Consider the following 17,473-nt stretch of genomic DNA (forward strand, 5'->3'; position numbering starts at 1 on the left):
GAGGGGGGGCTGAAAAAATACTCATGTTGAATAAATATCTAAACTAATTACTAAAAAGTAATTTAAATCACCAGAAGTACATATCTCTTACAAAGAACACATATGCTAACTTTGATCTTCAAACTAATGGTTGGAAATTACAATTTAAAAAAAAAATAAAATGTAGGTAATAGGTAGCTTTTCTGTTAAATTCATAAACTGAATGCACTGTCAGCATGTCTGATCATAGATTAACATTCTAAGGGAAAGGCAGCTCACATTTCTGAATGTAATTTAAAAACATTGAGCACTACGATGTCTTTCCATTGGTCTTATTCACAAGGAACAAACAGCATCAGTCGGCCCACCTGCCAAAAGGGAAACACAGGCTTACCTCATAAAATATGAGCCACACTTTAAATATCAAGTGTATTTTAACTATATATATTCCCCATCTTTTAACATTGAGCAAACCAAGCACTGAAAAATGGTGCTTAATGCAAACTCAAAAATTAAGGACTGAGCATTTGTACTCAAAATATTTGCATCAGTTCAATGCATTACATAAAAATTAACCGGCTGAGAAAACTGAGCACATAAGCTTCATACAAAAAAAAAAAAAAAAAAAAAAAAAAAAAAGGGAAAACACCAAACAAAAATCCCCCCCAACTTTTCAAATTCCTTTGTTAGTTCTACAAAAATAACATATTAAGTTTGAAGTTCACAAGTAATAAGCCAAACATTGTCACTCTAGCCTTCAGTGCAACAATATCAACAGAGCAAGAGCCTGACCGTTACCAAACCCAGAAACAGAGTCAGAATCCGTGCCAAACAGCTCATAACCTGAAATATGCATCAGTCACCACCGGGCTAACACCATCATGCTGATGTAACTTTCCTCCTCTCAGCCTCGATAAGAGCTGATGCCAAGACCAATACTGACTACTTCGGAGAGCTTATGGAGGAGGGAGTGAAAAAGGGAGATTTTGAAAATAACAAAAACCTGTAAGAATGTAGGTAGGTTTGGATAAAATAATCAAAAGGAAGAAGATAGAAATTTGTCATTTCTTGTTACTTCAGTACTTTTTCATCTTAAGACTGCTCCCATTTTGGTCCAATTCCCTCAAGGTCAGTTATCTCCCCTAATCACCCCTCTCTGATGTGTTCTATCTTTTTTTATTAGTAACCTGTAAGTAATATGTTCTTTCTTTCTAGGTTGAGTATGAGAAGGTTATCGCTGACAAAGTCCTACTGTAGGTGCTGAATCAAAGTAAACCAAATACTAGAGTATCACCTCCAAAATTTTATATATTAACAATATAATTTATGTATTACACATATAATACATATAAAGACATTATACATGTATTATAAAGATGTTTACATATAAGGTGTTGGTTGGGGGTTGTGTGTACATGTATGTATTAAATGCCAATAACCTACTTCTGACAGCAGCATCCCACACACAGTACGCTTTCTACAAAACAATAAGCACACATTCAAATACTATCATCCACCAGTACAGCCCATATACCAACTGCACAGGAAAAAAAATGAGAGACTTAAGCACTTGAAGAGAAGCTATTCAAGTCTGGTCCGATTTGCAAGAGCTTATTAACTTCCCGGAGTTTTGGATGGATTACAAACTATTCCCTAACATTAGATATTTTGCATCTCTTATCTGTTCTGTGTTCTTTTAAAAGTGATTTCTGTAGTCTTTCACCATAGCAATGGTCCCTACAAATATGAGCAATGAGGTGGTTTTAAAAATGAACAAACTCTTATAGCTGTATTACACAAAGCACATTTATTGCTACCACTTATGGACTCAGTGGGCAAGTTAAGCTAAAAATCGAGAAGAAATTATAAAGAAAGGAAATAATCTTCCTACTCTACCAGTGAGCAGCTCACTCAGGCAAGCACAGTCAAAAACAAAGACCAGGAGAAACAAAACAAAGACAGAAATAAAAATATCACTTCAAATGATTGCCAGCATCAGTTCATGGGTAAAGCCTGCAACTAAGCTATAACACTGCATTAACTATGACCTTAAAGACAGTATAATTATTGTATAGCATGTCTGGTTTGACATGCTGGTTCCTGAGCCTGAGAAAAGTGCATGGCCCTTTTGCACTTCTATGCTACTCATTCTTCACACATGCATGAGCTAAGGGTTTGGGGATTGTCTTTTTAAACTGAAATATCATCTTGAAGATAATTTATGTAAAATGCAAGGTCTCAAAAATGGCACAAACCACACAAGACAACATAAAACAAACAAGCAATGCATAAACAGAAGCTTTGTAAGGATTTTACCTGCCAAATGCCAACTAGCTATTTGCACCATGACCCCTCAGCAGGTTTGTTGAATAGTGGAAGACAGAGACACTTCTTACTCAGTGACTGGTAAGCAAAACTAGTCAAGTTCTTTACATCTGCAACTAGATGGTGAGAATCTTGTGTATTGCGTTAAGGAGAGAAGAAGATACCTTTCAACAAAACAGAGAGGAAAAGACAGAGACAATAGCTCCAGGGTTAATGCAGGTTCTTCCCTTCAGTCAAGCTCCTTGTCCTCAGACAACAGTTATTTCTGCAGTCCTTCACTCTTGTTTCACAACAGCAGTGATGAGGAAATACTGTTTTAGAGTAAGAAAGATTAAGGAAGTCAGAAAGTAAGAATGGTCCATCTGATTACTATACACAACATGCTCTTTATCATGCCTTTTTCTTTAAGCCCCAAATAGTCTTTAAAATAAAAGTAGTTCTGAGTCTTACAATCCAGATAACCATAGACTGTGCAGGACAAGTCACCAAGATGTTATTTGCAATCTATTGACATTCTTTGAAAGCTAAAACAAGCGCATCAAACTATTTCTCCTCCAAATGTCAATACTTTCCATACATTGCAGTAGTCTTCCATTTATTACCTGATTTTCTGTCAATCTGACACAGATTCCTGTCATTCAGAACAGAATTCAAAACAAAAACCCATTTTTGTTTAAGACCAATTACAGTTCTCACAAAAGGAGCTGGACTGACTGTGCCAGTGAATTAAGCCCTCCGGGTACCCAGAGGACAAGTGCAGATTGTGTGGATTAGATCTTCAACATCACCCCAAAAAACAACTTGATTTTTTACACAGGAAACCAGATCAAGAGAAACCAGTTTGCTCCCTGTTCTTTCGAACACGAAGAAAACTATGTGAAGCAAACATCAGCTCGCTGGCAAATGCTTCACCTCAGTCAAAAGGTCTTATCAACAGCCTTGAGTCAATGGATGCTTAATATGACATCAGGTCTCTGTTGAAGTCCAAGGAGTTCGTTACCTTTGTTCAGGAGTACAGATTTCACCTTTACCTTTACTCATGATACAGCCCTTTAGAGAGGGATATCACCAAAAAAACAACTTTCATCACCCATCACAGCAATATTCACTAGCTATATTGAAGGATGTAACAGTTCAAGCTCACAACCTTATTTTACTTCATGTTAGATCCTGCAGTATGTTTAAGATTTTTACCAGATTTAGCAACTTCAGTAATCCTCCCAAGAACACTCTGCTACATAATATGAACACCCACTGACACAAACACCCCAAAGGTAACAGTAACAAGCTTTTGCCCAATTGTGCTAAGTGATACACTCTCAAGACAACTCCTTCCACAATGCTAAGCCGCCTTGAGAAAAGCAGAACAGAAAACAATCTTAGGTTCTGATCTGTCAGATACAGTAAATCAATGGATAATGGCCAGCACTGGGGGTCAGAGGTATATATACCACAGTGTTTTCACAGTCCGTTAGTGACTATGTGGCCATAAAAAGTCAAGCAAGGATCAATGGACAAAAAGAGAGGCTGTTGGGACTGAAGAAGATAACAGCCACCCGTACAAGATTGAAATACAACAATTCATACTCTAAGTTTGTCCTTACACATTACTGATTTTGGAAAAATAACTTATCCATCAAAAAAAACTTACATCCTTGGCACAGTATGCTGAAATTAATGAGATATTTAAATATATACCATAAGCCATTAATATGATATTTTTAAAATATTAGTCATTCACCAGTCCCCTTCATATCAACAATAAACCAATGACTGCAAATAAGACACAGCATGAAAATATACAGGTCACAAAAACACACACAGGTACACTTTGTAAAGGCAAATATTCTGTAGTCACATTTAAAGTTGAGAAAATAATAGAACACAGGCATAGCTATTATAAGCAATACAAGGTAAATCTTAATAATATTTTTTATTATTAGTCAAAGTTTTAAAAAGGAAAAAGAAAATCCTTATACATTACCCAGAGCACATCTGGTTCTTGTTGAAATGCCACTTTTCAAAAGGGGGACGCATGGTGGGAGGGAAAAGGAGGGGAAGAAGAGAGCAAGGAGTAGATTTAGGTTTTTTTGATTGTCTGTCAGCTGTCAAAAGTAGAATTAAATTTTAAGTCTAAAATCCTTTTTGTTACTGGTAACACTCTCCTTCCATTTTTACAATAGACATATACAAGGTAAAGTTTCATAGGTGTAACTCTCTAGGTGTTACCCACGCAGAAAGTGAACCCATCACCACACTTGTCTTCAGCCCATCTAGTAGGATAAGGCTATTTTAATAGAAAGGTAATTATGCACAAGGTAGTCCATAGTGATTAATAGACATGTAAGACTTCATCTGAAAGACCATTACATCTGTAAATTTTAAATAATTTAAATGATTCCATGCACATAAATATTTCATTTAGCAAATTAATTTCCACCTGAATTCCTTCTAAAGAATGACCACCCTTAGCACTGTTAGTGTACATTTATTTTCAGACATTCATAACATTTCAACATTAGTTAAACACCAGTGTCTTGTGCTTACTGTAGGACATCCCTTACAGGTAAACTTTAAGTACCCACCTCAAACTACAAGCCTACTCATTTGAACTTGTTACATTACTGCAATAGTAGAGGAAAAATTATCAAAAATTTACACATTTCTGACAGCTCAGCTGTGGCAAATGATATCTCTTTGTTGAAGTCTCTAAATACAACTCCATTTACCTTGAAACAGTGAACTATTTCAAGTATAAGATTTACAAACATTTGTAAACCAGTCTTCTTAGAGCAAAAAAGAAATCTCAGCTACTGCTAAACATCTTTTTATTTTTTTAAAAGCAATACAAAATCTTCAATACTTAAACATATTAATTCTCTTTTCACATAGTAAACTGTGGTCATGCTTGAACGAAAACAAAAAAACAAGGAGAGTGAAACAGATTAACTGCATAGCTCCAATACACTTATTTCAGACAACATACTATAAATCATCTCGAAACAAAACAGGCAATTATAATGTGCACAAATGTTATGATACTCTGCATCTCTACTGGTCCAATAGTTCTAAATTATTGAAACTGATGGCTGAACAAGGGCATATTGTTTCAACACACTTGGATTGCTTGAACAGTTTGGATTCTTTCTTAAGCTATACAGTACTGTGCAGACCTCTCTAATGTCAATAAACAGATAGATAGATGTCTTTTAGATAATTCAGGCCACATCTAAGGGGATTAAAATAAAGGATCAAAATTTCTGCAGCAACATGTTTTGTTTGTAAAGAATCATGACTTTTTTCCCCCCCTTCAATACTGTAAGAAGCCTCTAAAATTAAAGCAAGTTACCTACACTTTCCTTCAAAGCGTTCAGTGAGGACGGAACAGCAGCTCCTTTCTCCTTCTAACCCCTACCCCATATTTCAATCCTCTTCACCTCAGTGTAAAAGAAACAGGAGAGCCATAAGACAGAATCATTTCAAAACACAATCAGCTATTTGTAAACAACGCTCCTTCTCCTGCAGAAAATCTGCAACTGCTAGCTGCAAGAAAAAGCAGCGAGTAAGGTAAATCAATTAGCTTGCTAATTTCTCACCCTCATTTATTTAGCTCTGCACTGTATTTGTCGTAATTGACTATAATTATGTTAATTACTAACTCCAGCATAATTACTATATTTATTGTCATTGAGCACACTATGTACCCAAAGCAAAGCTGGCATTTGTCGGGCATCAAAAAAAAAAAAAAAAAATAAATAAAGCCACACAACTGTCAGGAGGGGTTTCTCTGAACACTGGCTGATATACCTTCAGCAAATGAAAGGGCAAAAGAGATTTCATGCAATGCTAGTTTGAAAGCATCGGTTCATTAAGGATATTAATTTTCTGATAACTACACATTTAAGCATGACACACTGGAGCAGTATCTACAGGATTTAGCAATTATTAATGCGTGACAGTTTCAAATGCTAAGTGAATCAATTAAACAGCAGCATTCACAATTTGAGAAGAGATAACTGCTTCATAACTGCCTAAGACTACAATTTTCACATGACAAAAAAGGGCCATTCAGGCTCCTTCAAAACCTGACAGGTCAAGAAAGAAGTTTGAAACAAAAGCACCTTATAACCATCATCTCTCCTCTTTACTTGTCAGATCAACTTTGCTAGTGTCTCCGCTGAAATGGCATCACCATGCCAGCTGCCACAAGGTGATTTTTCATGTCTTGTCAAAGAAATCTTTTATTCTATTTGCTCTGCATTAACATGTTACATTTATTGATCAAGCCCTTTCTGCAGCCACAGCAGGGCACTGTGCTCTTATGCCTAAGGGGGCTTTGATGTCCTGGTGACATTCTAGACCGAATAATGCACATACTAAATGGATTTAATGCAGAAATGTGTTTGTGCATGACAGCTACATTAATAACAGCCCCTCACACTGATAAATATGCAATTGCTACGATTAAGAGTTACCCAATTATGGTGAAAATATTTTTCTACCTTATAAATAAAACCATCAAAAAGTTTTAACAATAGTGCATTTTCTTCAACATTTTAAAACGCTATAAAGATCAGTCTAAAGGCTTTTAAAAAAATATGTCATGCTTTGTTTTGAATTCTGGCTTTTATTTCCATCTTTCTTTTGTTGTTCATCTTCCTGTTCTGCGTGTCTTATTGCTGCACAGACTGGGAAGGTGGCAAGAAAAAAAAAAACAAAACAAAAAAGCGCCTCTCTCTTACATACTCAACTCGCAAAGAGGAACATGGCCTGTAAAACTGAAGCCCAATTTCAAGCTGCCACTTGCATATTCCCCCAGGCAAGAAAACAGTAGGCAGAAGAGAAAAACAATCTCTAGTCCACAGAGAGGGGACATTACAAAGCCTCAGCCTCACAAAAGTCATGGAGGAACATTCCAGACTAGGATTAAAGTTCAAGGGGATGTTTTCATACACACACCCTTTTAATCGGACAGTGGAAAATATGCACAAGCACACACTGTGCAAATTATTCATGCTCCTAGCAGAAATAATCTGCACCCTAGAGAGAGAGAAGCGATATCTGTATCTCCATGAGCACAATTATTGGATTAATCCTTCCTCATTGGCCAAGATTAAAGATTCACTCTCCCTTTCACCACATAGCTTAGACCCAGAAGAAATCTAAGAAAAAGGAAAATAACTCACGTTTAAAACTACTGAGGACAAAATTAGAAGACGGACTTCTCTGTGAATCAAACCGTAGCTGTTATTTATAAAAGTATGGCATCTATTTGTACAAAACCACAGACATTTGTTACTCAGACACTGGAATGTATTTAGCCTTTAATGTGAAATGACAAATTTGGCACAAAGAAAGTTATCTAGGACAAGTAAGAGAAACTTTGAATAGGGATTGTTGGTTTTTTTCTCTCCACAAGACAACAAGATGCACGTAAAAAAATAAAAATCTTTGTATTTCTTCCAAATCTCTACTCCCTGCCTACATTACATCCTTCCTACTTGCTTACTTATTCCTTTCTGTCCATCACCAGTGATTATTATTTACTTTTTGTCTTTAAATGAAAACTTTGAATGATCAACAATAGTTTTTCATTCTCTCTCAAAATCCTTTTCAGCAAAGCCTCCCAGTAACACTAACAGTGGCACATCAGTGACATTCCTTCCTATACTCTGTGCTTTCCTTACATGAGAACCAGGGAATGCTTTCCACATATTATGAAACAACATAGTGGCCTTTACAGTGCTCTGTTATCGGGCAAGGCTATCAAGTACAGTTGCCATGAGAGACTCAGGAGCAGATTTCCAAAGCAAAACATCTCTACTCCTGAAACATGCCTCACTCAAAATACACGGTGTAAACAGATGGTTTCTAAAACAGCTGAAAAGCACTACTAATATAAAATCAAAAGAGCTGCTACAACTCAGGCTATTTTATGATAACCACACCAATAAAGCTGCAGAGCCATAGTATAATTTAGGTCAGAAGAGGCATCTAGAGGTCATCTAGTCCAATCCCCTGCTCAGAGCAGGGCAACTTCAAAGTTAGATTAGGTTGCTTGGAGCTCTGTCCAGTTGCGCTTTGAGTATCACCCAGGATGGAGATTCCACAGCCTCTCCGGGCACCTCTTCCACACAACCTTTCTCATCGTGAAGCCTTTCCTTACAAACAGTTGGAAACTGCCTTGCTGCAACCTGTGACGACTGCCTCTCGTCCTTTTGCAGTATATCTGATGTGTTTGGCTCCATCTTCTTCACAACCCCCCATTAGTCCCAAAAGGAAGCAAAAGACATTAGAAACTACTTAAACAAAATCTGTAAGGAGAACAGCATTAGAAGAAATCATTCACAGGTGCACTAGAGTGGTCTGGGTTTGAAAGATTTCTGTCCACCAGAGGTGTAAACAGGAGGCAATCCAGTGGCACCGTATCTTGCTGATTACAACTAGCATGTTTTAAGTACACACGAGTTTTTCCCTTTGCCTTGTACACAACAAATTACTCCTCCTTTTTCCCCATAAACAGTTCCCTTTTGCCATTCACCTCTATCTTTTCTTCCCCTCCCAGGGAAAAGGGGGGATGCACAACCATTCTGACGGGTTAACAATCGCTTCACTTTGGCCACCAGAAGAAAGTTGCATCCATGTATCACTCAAGGTAATCAAGGAGAAACATTACTTCTTGGAAAAAGGCAAACAAGACAGACAATTCTTTTAAAGAGCAACATTTTGTGATTACTAAATCAAGTGTTATTTTTAGATTTACCAGATCTGATACAAAGACAATTAAGCATCTACACAGGCCCTAACTTTTATTTAATAAAGAGGGTCTAGCCTAGGAAGAACTCTAGTCAGAAAAAAATAGTAAAAATACACAGTTTCCTCTGTATTAAATTGCCAATACTACAGAACTAATGACAACCCTCTCCTCCTCTAATTTAGTTCTCTGGTCCTGTGTACATTTATGCATTTACATCACACCCAAAAAAAAAAAAAATCTGAGAAATCTGAGTAACAAAACCACCACACATAAGAACACCGAATTCACATAACTACTCTTCTTTGCAGAAAAAAAGTTAAAAAAAAAAAAATTAAAAAAATGGGAGCAGAGGAAGAGAAATTTCTTAGTTTGCACAAACCAACAAGCTGCATTTCCCAGAAAAACCCAACAACATTTCTTGAAATATGTTACTAAGGGACAAGCTTGGCATAAATTGTTTGCGTGTAAGTCAGAAAATATAGCATGTTTGGCTAATTCTTTCCCACTTTACTAATAGCATCAGCCAGTCCTCCCACGCTTTTTCCAGTATACCTGGCCAAGCTCACATTTACAGTGGAAAGCCTTAAATGGCAAAACAACTTACCTGGCTCTACCCTGACTTTTGCAACAAAGTTATCTACATTATAGTGGTATTAGAATCAGTACAATTCACTAAAGCAATTGTTCAATCAAGTATTGCATTGTATCAGTTGTGTAAGACAGTTTTGTAACATCTGTATCATGTAGTACAAATACATCTCTCTGATAAGAGCCTCTTAGATGGATAAGCATATGTGTGCACACGGTAATGACTGCAAGTCTACAACTGCACAGGATTCAGGTTCAGAAAGGACAGCACTTTCTGCAAGAAGAGCTCGCTGCCAACTGACCACAAAGCTGAACACGTTACTATGACAGACAGATAGCTCTCTTTCCATGCAACTACACCCATCACAGCAATATCAAGTAACATGACTGCAACTGCTGGTGCCCAAAGCATTAAAAAAAATCTTCCCTCTACATTCAATTTCTTAAATTCTTGATGCAATTGTTATGTTATCAGAAATTCTACTGACACTTCTACATAACAGAATTTATTGTCTACTACAGCAGGATGATTCCTTCTCAAAATACACTTGGCAGTAGCTGTACTTACAGAGGATAGGACACAAAGACCCTATATGGAAAACAACATTAAAAAAAAAAAGTTTGGTCAGTACTTATTTACTGCTTATGCACGGAGAACAGGTAACTGCTGACTATTTCAGCCTTTCTCTGGCTTAAATACAGGCTAAATTATTAACAAACATGGAAATATTTTTTCTTTCTAAGAACACACACACAGTCCCATCTGATAATGAATTGTATCATAATAAAAACTAACATATTTACTGCAAATAACTGTTGTGTCAGCAAAGCACAATATTCTCTTTATCTTTTTCTAGATTTTGATCACCCTTGGTTGTCTTGACATAACTTTTTGTTGCTTTTACCAACAGATAGCAACTTTTCTTCCAGAAAATCAAACCCCTTTTTAAAAAGACTTTAAGTATAGACATTAAGTTTCCCCACTGAAAACAGCATACTGAAGTCTTCAAATTAAGCATTCACTGATAAAAATCATAAAACTCATCACTATACTACAGCAGTGTCAGATTTTTCAAGCAATAATACTTGTTTAAAGAAGATTACAATGATCTTACTGTTTACACTTCCTTGAACAGCTGCCCAAGACATCTCTTCTATATTCACAGTCATTTAAAACTATGACATTTATTCTACAACTTATCTTTCTCTATAATATGTAGTCACAGTGTTCATATATGAGTGCAAACCAGGCTGAACTATTTATTATACAGCAGCTGATCATTCTTACTTTCTATATGCTTAGTATATCTATCACAGCTCAAATGAGAAAACATTACTGCTCTCGTCACATTTAGTATTAGCTTCCCAAAGCTAAAAACACACACACACACATACCGCCCCTTTCTTTTCCCCAAATCTGATTTCTGGCCTTACAGTACTTTCACAGCTTTACAACAGTAAGTTATCCTGTATGAAAATGACTGCAGCTACCCCAAAACCTAGCGCACTCTCTCATGTTTCCTCACAAAAGATTTTAACATTTTTTTTTTTTCTCCCCAAATGTCAATAAAACCAAATCATATCACGTCTGAAAAATAGGCTAAGTTATAGTGTTTTGGCTAGGGAAGGAAAGAAGGAATGAAAACACAGATTTGAGACATACACCACCAATTAAGCTCTTCATGAAAACATGAACTAAGGACTTACAGTTTTAAAGTGATATTTTACATCTAGGTTTAGTGTTAATGTTTTACTTTATGAAATAAATTAACTCAAAGGAACTGTTGAAATCATGCATTAAATGAAAGAAACAAAATCTTTTTTCCAGACATAGCACCTCCAGAGCTGTAAAGAAGGAACAATCTTCTTGATGATGTTAAATCTGAATACACATGCAGAACTTGAATTATCTCCATGACAAAATGAAAAAATACCCATTCAATTCCTTCCCCCAGCAAAATTCTCTCTTCTGATTACAACTTCCATAAATACAGAGTCATCAGCAGAAGTATAAGACAATAACCATCCACAGAATCTTCAGTGCCTCCTTTGCTCTCCTACCGCCTGCATGTAGGAACCAGTCTTCCAGAGCTGACAGTGGCTCAGGATAACATTTAGGAGTGTTAAGTAAGTTAAAACCACTGTTTTTTCCCATCATGGGAACAAGGCACCAGCATACTATTTTTGTGTGTCTTACTCCTCACAAGCAAACTCTAAGCTCACCCTCAACAGAATAAAAGGGAAACTCCAACCAATCCTACCACTGAAAAACTATGTTTTTTACACACAACTACACTCCATTCCTTTCTCCCTACTTACCTACGGAGTTGCCAACCTGAAAGATACACTGCTGAATCTCACCAGGCTTTCTCACGAGGATTAAATGAAAAAGGATACTGTAATAACTAAAGGGGATACTACTGAGTTCTAAATCAATCCATATCTTAAAATAATTGGAATTAATTATAAATTCTAACTACACTAAGGTTTAGCACTTGACTACACAGCTGACCAAAAATAAAATCATATGACTACAACAAAAACACATCATCTGGGAAAAGAGTACTACAAACCATTTATGGTATAACCAGACATCTACAAATAAAAAGAAGGGAGAGAAGCACACACTTACTAGTATTTTGGTTAAGAACAATTCACTTTTGATCCCATTCTTCCCTTCTTCAGGTAACGATGCTTATTTTTCATTTTGAGCAGAAAACAAACCATAAGTTCCTCACTGGCCATCATTTATGTTAACACAAGAAATTTCCAGACTCACCTGGTTATTTTTTTTCCAAGTATGCAAGAAAAAGAGACAAACATGGCTTATAAAACAGTGTCACCCACTTGATAGCACTTAAATGTACCTGACATACACATATGTTTCTACTTTGAAAAAAAAAAATATATTTTTGGAGTTGGTGTCCCATATTGCACTTGAAAATTATATACTGCCACATACCTTAATAAGTTGAAGCTAAGATCTAGCCTTTTTGCCATATGTCCATATTTTCTTCCTAGGAATTCTGGAATTTCTTCACAGTCTTGACTAATGTAGGACACCTGAGAATTGGAAGCAAAAGTAAACTTTTGTAAGTGGATTATTTAGTTTCCTGTCCAGATTCAATCAGCTCAATATTTATTACGTCTATAGACTTATGTGCAATGTCTTGTCTCCTTTCAGATAAAAATAATTAAATATATCGCATTTCTTCTATTCCACTGTTAATACCTGGATCTAACATTACTTTGTATTACCATTCTGATACGCTCCAAAAAATTTTTTTGAAAGATCAGAAGCCATTCAAAGGACTTTCTAGTTTTACCTCTCAGGACAACACACTAAAAGGTCAATTTGTAAGGTTTGGTCCAGAAATACCTAAGCAGTGTACTGCCAACTCATGCACATAGCCATTCCTTGAGGAGAATTCCCATTGATATGCAAAGGACAGAGCAAGAGGGCTGCCCAGGAGCTGAAAAACCAAGCAGCAGCTTTTTTCAGACAGTTGTCCAAGTTAAGATTCCTGGCTTCAATACTTCAACACCTGTGTTCAGATCATACTTCCCATACTCAAAATATTTGTGAACATCTTTCCTCTTTTTCACACCAGCCCATCTAATCCACCTTTAATAAACACAGGAAGAATTAGTGGTAGCAAAAATACAGTCTACTCAGATGTTATTATTTTTTTTTAAGCCAAGATGAAGTGAGTGATAACATTTCCAGAAAAACACAATGAAACAACTAAATTTTTTCTATTCTCTCTGCTGTATTGCCTTAGAAGTTTTTAGCTTGATTTCTTCTAAGAATACCCACAAAGCCTGCCAAACCTATTGTCATGAATTCTATACATCTATATTGGCTCATCCTCCCAGTGTTCAAAACATCAGTATAAACACTGACATTTCAGATTTTCTGCTAAAGAAAGCTTAGTTGCCCTTAAATGGCAACTTGCTAGTTCAGTAGATTTCAACACTGTTAGACATAATACATATAATAGATATAAGATATTGTTATTATCTAAATATTTATTATAAAGTCAATTTCAATACCATATACCACTGGTATAAAAAATGTTAGACAAAAAAATATGCAAAAAAGTCAATCAAACTTTGTTTTGATAGTATTTCACTTTCTGCAAAAATAGAGACTCCTCTGCAGAACAGACTGATGGCATGTACTTTTGCAAGTCATCGCAGTTTCTTACACTCTAAAAATGATTGCAATCTGATAAACTATATTGCATCCCATTTAATTCATTTTGTTCAATAACTTCAACAGATAAAGCTGACAACAGTGAAATAATTTTTACGAGAAGAAAACAGGTAGCTTAAAGCTCAGCTTAACAACTTCTTCCCCTTGTTAAACCATACCTGCTTTTGCAATAAATTCTGCTACCAGACATACATATATATTTAGCAAATATAAGCTCAAAAAGGAAAGGAACTGTTTGGGGTAGTTGCATCCTAATGGTTTGGACATAACAGAAACCATTTTGCAGAATTCATTGAATTAAATATGTGAGCATTTTTCCTCCCGTTTTCATCCAAGACAACTATGATGCACTTTACAACATGCATGCATGCAGGTATGCATACAAGAATTGCTTCATTCTGCAGTGAATGGTAGATTTCTTCAAACTCATGCTTGCAAACCCTTGGAAAGACATCACATTAACAGCAGAATAATATTTGAGCATTTAGTTAAATGTAACACATTGAAACAGAAATAACTAAAATATGATGCCTATTAACACTAGGTGTGCAAAACCATGTCAAGCAACTACAAACACAGCAAGAGCACTGACCACTACTTTGCGTTCCACCCAGGGAGGGAGTGGTGGAGAAAGACCAGAAGAGTCTTGACCTGCTTCAGAAACTTACCTGGCCATAAATGTTCTAGCTCCACAAGAACAGTAGTTGAAGGAAAAAGTTGGTGCAAATGTGTTTTGGAGCACACAGGAGGCAAAATACATAAAATGTTGCAAAGCCTCAGCCTTTGAACTGTTATAATATACAAATATATTTGCACAACTGGTACAAACAGATTATTCACAGGCCTATTTGCAGATGAAATATAGTTGTCATGACCTTTTGATGCTGAGGCCTTTCAAAAGGAATTTTAGTTCCACTCCAGCACACTCACAGTACAAGCACTTTTTCAGTTTAAAACAAATAGCTTTATTTTTCCACAAAACACACAAAGTGCATTCAACTTCAGATGTCTACTCCCCACATACATGAACTTGCTTTGGATACTCAAGAACTCTCTTTACTGTTAGAATAGCAGCAACTGCCAGTGATGCGATACACCATAAGCCTTTTCAAACAAGTTTTCAAGAGTTATTTCCCTACTCTTCTGCTCTTTAATCCCTGAACAATGCTGATATAAAACAAGACTTCAGTAGTCTGGACAAGAGAGGAATAACATTTCTTCATTTTAATTCCTCCAGTTCAAAATCATTTACCCAGAAAACAATAAAATGTACATAATTCAGTGTATTTTCTTTTGCATCCATCTCAAATACCCTCAGGATGAATATGAGCTTTCAAGTACATATCCAGAGATGTCATCACTGAAAGATGACAGTAAACACACTTTTCCCAGGACTCCTCAGCCCTTTGGGTGCAAGGGACATCAATAACAGCAGATTTCTTAGATTTTTCTGTACCGGTCACAGAACATCACGTAGGATTAAAAACTGGATGTAGAGGTTTCCACTGCCTAATTCTCCAACTCAAATGTAATACCCGTTGGTCACTACCATCCTTACTACTGGTGCCCCGCTCAATATCCCACCAAAACATTCAGAAAGTTTCCCACAAAGCCCAGCGTCAGATAGGCCACGGATGTCTCAGACATTCTTACAGACTCTTCAACACACTGTATGCAATCCAGGAAAAAATATGTTTTTACAACATATTTAAAACATAAGTTAACCAGTCAATAACAATTGCACCTCTCTTCTGCTTCAGTTTCAGAGGATATTACCATTTAATCTCTGCAATCATTTTACAAAGATACTGTAATCTTAGTAACTCATAAAGTAACATCTTTATTAAAGAATATCACCAAAAAGGTCGTGTATGAACTCCCCGTACCACTTATTCTCTTCCATTGAAGGGAATTACATCTAGCAAATATTTCCAGTCAGTTGAGCATTATATTTTACTCTATGCTGTTAGAAGATTGTACGTCAGGCACACAGCCAAATTAAGAATATGTTTTACTTGAAGGGGCTGAAGGCATGCTCAGGGGAAGGCAGCAGCGTGTTACTCAGTGCCACAGTGTGCCACAGAGACCACAGGAACCGTTTCCTGCAGCAGTTGCAAAATTAGCTAATTGCTGCCATATCACACACGCATTTACATGCATTCCATACAGAAATGGCAACCAGATTAAAGAAGCAATTAGATGGCCACCACCTTGACTAAATGGCAAAGCCTCTTCAAAAAGAAGCCAAGCTTCATGGTTTTGTTTTGGGGGGGTTTGGGTTTCGGTTGTTTGGGGGGGGGGGGGGGGGGGGCGGGAGGGATGTTTTCTAGTTTGAATAACAGGTCCAGCAGTAATGAGATCCATTTCTCAGTTTCTAGCCAGAAAAAATTTCAGTAGCCAACTATGGCACTGGGTAAAGGCCAGGAGGGTTTGTTTCACTTCCCAGCTTCTCTAACCAAAACGAACCCCCTCCCCCAGTGTTCACTTTCCCCTGGAACAACGCTTTGCATGTTTGAGCTCTCCTCCTTCCGCTTACCCCGCAGCCTGGGCAAGCCTGCGAGCGGCCGGGGCCCGCAGCAACCGGGACTCGGCTCCGCCGCCAGCCGCGGGCTCTGCGCGGGGCGAGCCGCGGCTAAGAGCCGCGCTGCCCCCCGCCGAGCCCCGGGGACGCGCCGGTCGCGCCGGAGCGGGCCGCGGCAGCGCAGCCCCCACCATCGCGGTGCTGCCGTCCCCGCCGTGCAGCGCGAGCACGGGCGCGCGCCCCCGTGCCCCCCCGGCCCCAGCCGCGTGCACACACCCCCGGGGCCGCCCCGCCTCCCCCCGCCGGGGCCAGGGACGGCTGCTCGGCTCCTTCCCTGGCAGCTCGCCGGGGCGTGCCGGCGAGGGAGGCGATGCCTCGGCAGCGGCCCGCGGCGCGGTGCCTACGCGCGGCTGGAAGCTGAAGGGCCCGGCCTCTGCGACCCCGCAGCCGTCCCTACCCGCCCGGAGCGGCCCCCCCGGCCCCGGCGGAGCCGGCGCTGCGCCCGGGCGGCAGGGAGCCGGCGTGGGGCTCGGGCGGCCGCTGCCGGGGGCATGGAAGCGCCGGCCGGGACGGCCAGCCCCCGGCGGGTGGGGCCGCTGCGAGCCGCGGACACTTACTTGGGCTCCGCTCACCACGACCCCTGCCATGGTTGCGGGGGCGGCTGCGCCGGGGCTCCCGCGGGGCTCGGCCGGGCCGGGGCCGCCGCCGCTCCCTCGCCGCAGTCAGCTGACGCGGGCGGAAGCGCGGCCGGGCCGCGGGCGGGGGGCGGCGGCAGCGCGGGGAACCGCCGCCACCTGCGGCTGGGCTCCGCGCGGGCGGCCGGGGTCGGGCCGCCGCTGAGGCCCCCCCGGGCAGGTGGCCCTGAGGCTCCGCCGCGGGCTTCCCGGCGGGACCGCGTCGGTGCGGCGGGTGCGGATGGGGGGCGGCCGGCGGGACCGCGGGGCTGCCGTGGGGGCACCGGCCCCGCTGCCGCTCCGTGCCCGGAGCGAAGGTCCGAGCGCCGCGGGTGCGCGCCGGGCTGGGCCCCGTGCGGGCTGTCTCGCGGGTGGAACAGGCCCCGGGAGAGCTGACATGGAAAGTTGGTGGG

At 39.5% G+C, this 17,473-nt stretch overlaps 1 protein-coding gene across 1 annotated transcript in view; it reads right to left on the bottom strand.

The window, feature by feature from the left end:
* Window positions 1–17,106, bottom strand: part of LRMDA (leucine rich melanocyte differentiation associated) — a 679,994-nt gene extending 662,888 nt beyond the window's left edge. The window contains exons 1-2 of the mRNA XM_040606395.1: window positions 17,004–17,106; window positions 12,612–12,712 (exon numbers count right to left, since the gene is read on the bottom strand). Coding sequence (XP_040462329.1) covers window positions 12,612–12,712; window positions 17,004–17,033 — 131 coding nt within the window. The 5' untranslated portion in view covers window positions 17,034–17,106. The remainder of the gene's footprint in view (window positions 1–12,611; window positions 12,713–17,003) is intronic.
* Window positions 17,107–17,473: the final 367 nt, after the last annotated feature.

The sequence above is a fragment of the Falco naumanni genome, chromosome 9 (genome assembly GCF_017639655.2).
Source record: "Falco naumanni isolate bFalNau1 chromosome 9, bFalNau1.pat, whole genome shotgun sequence".
Classification (NCBI taxonomy): Eukaryota; Metazoa; Chordata; class Aves; order Falconiformes; family Falconidae; genus Falco; species Falco naumanni.